Here is a 7,634-nt window from a genome sequence, read left to right as displayed (position 1 = left end):
TCATCTGAGAAGTGGCAGAGGCGTGAATGATCCAACTCAACACATAACTCGATATCAAACTACAGGTGAAGGGATAGAAGGTGATTCATCATTCATCGAAACCTTTAACCAACCTCAAAGACATCATCATCTCCAACAACATTATATTTCAACTCACAAACAAGGAGGACCATCTCGAAAACGAAAGAGAAAAAGTCTTTACGATGTGATCCCTATGTCTTACTCTGAGTTGTTGCCACAACTTGTTCAGAGGAGTTTGTTAACTATCCTTCCTTTTAAGGAGGTGGTGCCTCCATATCCAAAGGGTTTCAACCCGAATGCTCGTTGTATGTATCAAGAAGGGACACTAGGACATCCGACAGAGGGTTGCAATCAATTAAAGGGTAAGATACGCGACTTGATTAATGAAGGACTGATCAAGTTTCAAGGAGATGATTTAATTTGAGGAAGACATGAAACAAACTCCATTCGTGAGGAACTCACCCCAACCAAGTGTTATTTCTTTAGAACTATATTGTATTACACCCTCTTGGCTCCACCCTAGGGCTTTAGGGTTGCAAAATAAAGGGTCTCTTGTTTTCTTCTTATGAATAAATAAGTTATTTTTCATTGCATGTCTTTTTAACAAGTATATACTAGTGCATTGATCTTGCAAATTTATCATCCCATAATTGATCTCACAAATCATAGTCACCAAAAAAAAATAATTCATGCATTAAACTGAGATATAAGATTTTTAAAAAAATGAATCTTAATCGATTAAATTTAGTAAAAAATGAAATGTTTGCTACTGGAACTCATTTTAATCGATTAAGAAATATAGTTAATCGATTAACTAGCATCAGATTTGTAGAATCAACAGGTTTTTAGGTTTTAAAAGCATGCATAGATTTCTAACATTTATCAAGCAATTTTTATCAACCACATATACATTTTCAGCTTATCATGCAAGATCATGAGTCATAATAGGAATATAGTGCATTCACAACAAATATACATTTTGAAGCATATAAGACATTTACTATGTGAGGCACATAATGAAGTTTTAGACGATTTTAGTCAAGATAATTTTCATCAAGGATTCCAAGTTCTCTTCGAAGAACATAGAAAGTATCTCGTGAGAGGGGCTTGGTGAAAATATCATCCAATTGTTTAGTAGTTTCAACCAATTCTAGCACACAATCGCTTTTTTGTACATGGTCACGCAAGAAATGATGTCTAATTTCAATATGTTTGGTTATAGAATGCAAAACGGGATTCTTGGATAGGTTTATGGCACTTGTATTATCGCATTTTATAGGAATCTTTTCTAGGTTAAGCCCAAAGTCCTTAAGTTGCTGCTTCATCCAAAGGATTTGAGCGCAACACACACCGGCGGCAATGTATTCCGCTTCGGCGGTGGACAAAGCAACACACACTTGCTTTTTGTTGTGCCATGTAACTAAGGAACTGCCTAATAAGTGACAAGTCCCACTAGTGCTCTTCCGATCCAACTTACATCCCGCAAAATCAGAATCGGAATACTCTACCAAGGGTAATGAGGCATCCCTAGGATACCATAATCCCATATTAGTTGTTTCTTTTAAATATATCATGATGCGTTTTACAGTAGTATAATGAGAATGTTTAGGCAAAGCTTGAAATCTAGCACACATACAAACACTAAACATAATATTGGGGCGACTCGCAGTTAAATACAATAATGAGCCGATAATCCCACGATACTTGGTTACCTCGATTGCTTTTCCCTTTTCATCTTTGTCTAGATAGCAAGCGGACCCCATAGGTGTTGAAGCCTCTTTACACTTTTCCATGTCGTCCTTCTTCAGTGACTCCTTGCAATATTTCGATTGATGAATGAAGATGTCACTTTCCATTTGTTTGATTTGTAGCCCAAGAAAGAAGGACAGCTCACCCATCATCGACATCTCAAATTCACCCTGCATCATCTCAGAAAGTTCTTTACAAAGAATGTCATTAGTAGATCCGAAGATTATATCATCAACGTATATTTGAACTAGTAGCATATGATTATCTAATCTACGAATAAAGAGGGTAGTAGCAACCATACCCCTCGCTAACCTTTTTGCCAAGAGGAAAGAGCTCAATCTATCATACCAAGCTCTGGGAGCTTGTTTCAGGCCATAAAGGGCCTTTTTGAGCTTATATACATGGTTCGGATATTTAAAATTTTCAAAGCCGGGAGGTTGATCTACATATACCTCCTCTTGAATGTAGCCATTCAAGAAGGCGCTCTTGACATCCATTTGAAAGAGCTTGAAGTTCATAATTGATGCAAAGGATAAAAGCATCCTATGGCCTCTAATCTGGCTATAGGAGTGTAGGTCTCATCATAATCGATGCCCATCTCCTGGTTGTAGCCTTTGGCCACTAAATGAGCTTTATTTCTGATTATCAAGTTAGATTCATCTAATTTATTATGAAAGACTCATCTAGTATCAATCATTGGATGTTCTTTAGGCTTAGGGACCAAGTCCTATACATTATTAAGCCCGAACATGTATATTATTATTCAATTGTGTTTTTGTTTCCCCTTCAATTAGTTATTATATTGTTATTGTAATTATTTTTCCTTGAATTTATCTCTAATTAAACTGCTGGATATGCAATGGATCATGTAATTGAGTTTTTTACAAATATAATTTCTGAAAATAAAATATTTATAGATAATTATTAATTATATATGACATCATCTGGTCCAATAATATTTTAAACGATTAAATCAATTAAACCTAAACTTCTTCTAATTTAATGTCTGACTCGAATTTTATAAAGGAAAATATACAAGTTTGATAAAAATTCTAAAAATTTAAAGTTGAGTCTTAAGAATAAAATAAAAATATAATATAAATGAATTCAGATTCTGCGAAGTATCAAGAGTGGGGCAGTGAATGAGAATGACTATTACATGTCAACATAAATAAACTTTTAATATTCTAGAATTGAAATTATTTCTAAAAAATAATTAATTGTTTTATCTGATTCTTCCAATTTCCCTATAGTCTTTGAGTACGTTCTCATTTGATGTTAACGATCTGATTTTAATTTCGCACATTTCTTAAAAGAAACACAGCTTGCTAGCTGTGTCAACCAAGTGTCTTATACGTATCATGAGCAAGAACTGACATGAAATTGACACATTTCTTAAAAGTGAATTGTCAATATCATCATCTATAATCATTAATAAATTCTTGTTTCCCACGTCTTATATACTCCATCCTTTCCCTTTTTTATGTTACATTTGTAACGTTATTCTAATCATTTTATGTTTTAGAGACCCACTTCATATTTTATTTTTCAACGACACATTTTTCATTAGTTATTTTTGTTTCACTATCTATTTTTTTCACTAAGATTATTTTTAGTCAAATATATCAAATTTCTATATCAGATATATTAATTTTATGTTATATGTCTTAACATATACAAGAGATAAAGATCTATTGTATTAAATGATATTTTAAATTATATCATGAACCAATAATATTGAAGTAAAAATAGAAAAATATAAATATTTAATTTCTTAACTAACATGAGATGTTTTTATTGATTCGAGACGGAACATCATTTGAGACTAGATCCTTTTCAACTTAAGGGAGGGTGCACTTTACAAAACATTATCATGCTTGTAATTGAACCCAACTAAGCGCCACCATATTTTTTAAAACGAACAAAGTGACTAGACCCAGTTACCCCACGTAATCCCCACGGTTTCACTTTTTTCATTAGACTCTATACCTTCATATATGTACTCTCATTATATTTACTCCCTTGAGGCAATTCATATCTCTCATTCCTTTCTTCTTATGTTTCTAAAGAAAAAGAAAAACAAATTTATCAATCTTCAATCCACTTTTATTTTAGATCATACCTTAGGGTACTATAGCTCTTAGTCTAATTGACCCTACTATACTCTTACAACTTCCGTCAATTAAATTAAAACACTACAAGACTATAGCAACAAGTCTACTGCTCCTCCTTTTTCCACGTGTCAAAATCATTGTCACAAGTTCCAAAATACAATTCATATCATGTTATCATCCTCATCATCACTATCTTCGAAGAAGCATCCAGTATACCACGGCATTAGGCGCCGTGGTGGAAAATGGGTGTCCGAAATCCGGGAGCCACGTAAGACTAACCGCATCTGGCTAGGCACATTCCTCACACCAGAAATGGCGGCTGCCGCCTATGATGTGGCGGCATTGGCACTAAAAGGCGGCGAAACTGTTCTTAACTTCCCGGAATCAATTGGGAGGTATCCGGTGCCCGCAACGAATTCCCCCGATGACATTCGTGCAGCTGCCATTGTTGCCGCTGAACTAATGAATGCACCAGAAGCTAGCAATTATCCATTAAGTAATGTTTTTCAGCCTGAAAATGCTGCTACTCCATGGTTTTCTGAAACTGGGTTTTTGGATGAGGAAGCAGTATTTTCTATGCCAAGTTTACTCATGGATATGGCTCAGGGAATGCTGCTATCACCGCCAAGAATGAGCCCTCACAACTCACCGGAAAATTCAGTAGGAGAAAGTTTGTGGAACTATTATTGATCCATGAACATATATAAGTTCCTCTACACATCTAAGTATAAAATAAAAGTCAAAGTAAAATAGTTTACTTAATGTGGGTCCCATATCAGCTTGATTGATTAATGTGTGGGACAATAAAAATTGTGAGTATCTAATTCCTTTCCCATGTCAGCTTGTGACTATCTCTTTCCCTCAAGAAAATTGGTGAGTTGAGAGAAAAGACTTTCCTCAAGAATTGGTTAACGACTTAATCTAATGAGTTTTACTATGCATTATCAGGCCCTATCTACTTTTCTTGTGAGAAAAAAATAGAGTAAAAGTGCTGCTTGATTCTTAGGCTATAATGATGTATTTCAATGCTTATGAGTATTTGACTATTTGTTCTTGTCTGGTCTGGTTTCCCAGTTGGGTTTTCTTTCTTTTGTTCTTTCCCCTTTTCATTTTTATAGTATATGTCTGTGCTATATGTAGTTTACTTTGAAAGTTGGATTTTTGGTAAGGGTGTGAGGATTTAGAAGATTTGATATATATGATATTCCTTTATAATTTCTTCAAATCATTTTGAAATTGTTAAACTAGAACTTTCTAATCCTTTGTTGTCTAAAAGTGAACTTACAAACACATCATAAAGAATAAATGAAATACACTTTTTTTTAAAGATGATTCAAATTAAAATTTGGAAAAATATAACACTGATTGACCTCTTAATCCCAAAAAATTAGTTTGATATCTATCAGTGTCAACACAAAGTTACACAAACACAGTTATTCAAAACAATCATAAAGGAAAAGGTTGTGTATTAATAAAGAAAAAAGTTATTCAAAACATCTATTATATTTTTTATTGTTTATTATTTTATTATGTTATATAACAATTATTTATCTTTTTCCTATGTATCCCTAAGGAAATGATAAAATGTATATCTTTCTATAGTTAGAGAGATGACAAATGTAATACTAATGAAAGTGGAGGTTAAGGCATAGAGTGAGAGTGCAGTGTTAACATATGATCTTCATTAATAGAAACATATACTACACATAAAACAAACCAAAAACAATATGATAAAACATGTGGCTCATGTAATAATCCAACATTAAACACAACTCCAGGGCCAAACATAGGCACATAGAACTAATAAACTTCTTGCTGGCTAAGATCAGAGACCACGATGCTCTAAAAAAAAAGCACAAAGCTCGGGTCCAATCAAGAACGTAATGTTCTCATGGATTAGTTTCAAAGTGAACGCGGTTCCAAGCTTAGGGAGTTCTTCCTGAAGCAACACGATTGGGCCTTTCAAGAACCAGAACAAATTGTCGATGATCGGTAACAATTTCATAACCGAAGGAAGTTTTTTGGTGGATTTAGTTATGAGAAGAAGAGCAGTGTTGAAAAACTTGCCGTCTAAATCCGTCGATGTCGTCAAGCTATATCAGAAATCGAGAACGAAGAAGATAAGGGGTTTGCGAATCTTCGTCTCCTTTAAGGTGAGCATTAAGAAGATGCAAACTTAGGAAGTGTCACATTTAAGGTGTCAAAATGAGAGGGTTGGCAGGTCCGCTAAAGCCCAAGAATTTATAGGATTTGAGTATCAGATAAGTACATATTATAGAATTTGAGTGTTTTAGCCAGTCCCGGCATGACTATATTAAATTCGGGCTCAGACTGAGCTTACACGGACGGATACGGGCTACCCATTTTCCTTACATTTCTTATCTTTATTGGCACAATTGCCTTGGTAATAAGCATTGTCTAAAAGTTTACAAAACAACTTATAATAAAAAATATATAATAAATATTGTATTGTGAACTTTAAATAAAAATAGAGTAATATCTAAACATAAATATTTATAAATTACAATAATATTATAAAGTTAAGTATTATATTATTTTTCATATTTTTTGGAATATCTGTTTAAGTCAATAACAAAATAATGTATCAAATCAAATAAGAAGACATTAAACCATATAGATTTCAATTTTTGTTCTTAATTGTATATTTAATTAGATTTAACTTCTACAACAAAAACATAATAAAGAAAATAATGTTTACAACAAAACTAAAAGACGACATAATTGTTTACCATAAAGAATTACATTAGAGTTGTCAAAACGGGCTACCCGGACGGGTTCGGGCTAGCCCGCTTTTAATTCAGGCTAAGATGGGTCGGGCTAAAAAGCCCGGTTATATTTTATGTTTCTTAAATTGAGGCCCAAGCCCGCCCAAAGTGGGCTGCGGGTTGTGGCGGGTCGGCCCGGATTTTTTATATTAAAAAAATTAAATAACTTAAATTTTACAACCTATTTAGTATTTCTACAAAAAATTTGTAAAAAAGTAAACAATTGTAACTTTTGTATTGCATCTTCTACTAAAATACTTTAAAGGTCTTGAATTGCCTAATCTTAAATCATAATAATATAATTGTCAAATATTAAATCATTACACTTTAGTCAAAATATTAAATTCATAGTAACCACAAAGTATTAGAAAATAGAAAACACATACATAAAACAAAATCAACATTCTTCTCATTGAACAATTGATTCTAAACCTCCATGAGAAAGTTTTACGTCTTCAATATCAATGGCATCTCGTTCATCATCATCCTCTTCATTATCATATTCTACAATAAAAATTAATTATGATATAAAATTGAATGATTAGTTTAAAGTATATAGAAATTTGAACTTAAAAAAAATTATCGACAAAACCATGTAACCAACTACGTGTGTACAAGAGGACTTGAAATGTTTCATCATTTAAAGAACTTCTATACTTGTTCAATATAACACCGCGAATTTTACGATTTTGAATTATAAGATTTTATTAATATTTTTATTAATTATATATTCGAAAATGAATTTCTGGGAATTTTCGGTAAAGAATTAGACGAAACTCTAGTTGAGTTTTAGTCTTGTAATTTTATTTCCTATTTTGTGGTAAATTTTGGTAATTTTTGGAGACAGTTGGTTCTGAACCTCTGTCGGGACCGAAATCCACCCGGTACGGCTCAAAAAGTGGTTTTTGAGTTCCGTAACTCGGAATCGAATTCCGATCGCACCGTTGGCTTCGTAATTTCATTT

At 33.0% G+C, this 7,634-nt stretch overlaps 1 protein-coding gene across 1 annotated transcript; it reads left to right on the top strand.

Annotated features, from left to right (window-relative positions):
* Positions 1-3,842: 3,842 nt before the first annotated feature.
* LOC109339123 (ethylene-responsive transcription factor ERF026-like) lies at positions 3,843-5,052 on the top strand. The gene has a single exon (XM_019576521.1). The coding sequence runs from the start codon at positions 4,053-4,055 to the stop codon at positions 4,572-4,574; it is 522 nt and encodes a 173-aa protein (XP_019432066.1). The 5' UTR covers positions 3,843-4,052; the 3' UTR covers positions 4,575-5,052.
* The last annotated feature ends 2,582 nt before the right edge of the window (positions 5,053-7,634 follow it).

The sequence above is a fragment of the Lupinus angustifolius genome, unplaced genomic scaffold (genome assembly GCF_001865875.1).
Source record: "Lupinus angustifolius cultivar Tanjil unplaced genomic scaffold, LupAngTanjil_v1.0 Scaffold_58_26, whole genome shotgun sequence".
Classification (NCBI taxonomy): domain Eukaryota; kingdom Viridiplantae; phylum Streptophyta; class Magnoliopsida; order Fabales; family Fabaceae; genus Lupinus; species Lupinus angustifolius.
This window is presented reverse-complemented; position numbering and strand designations above follow the sequence as displayed.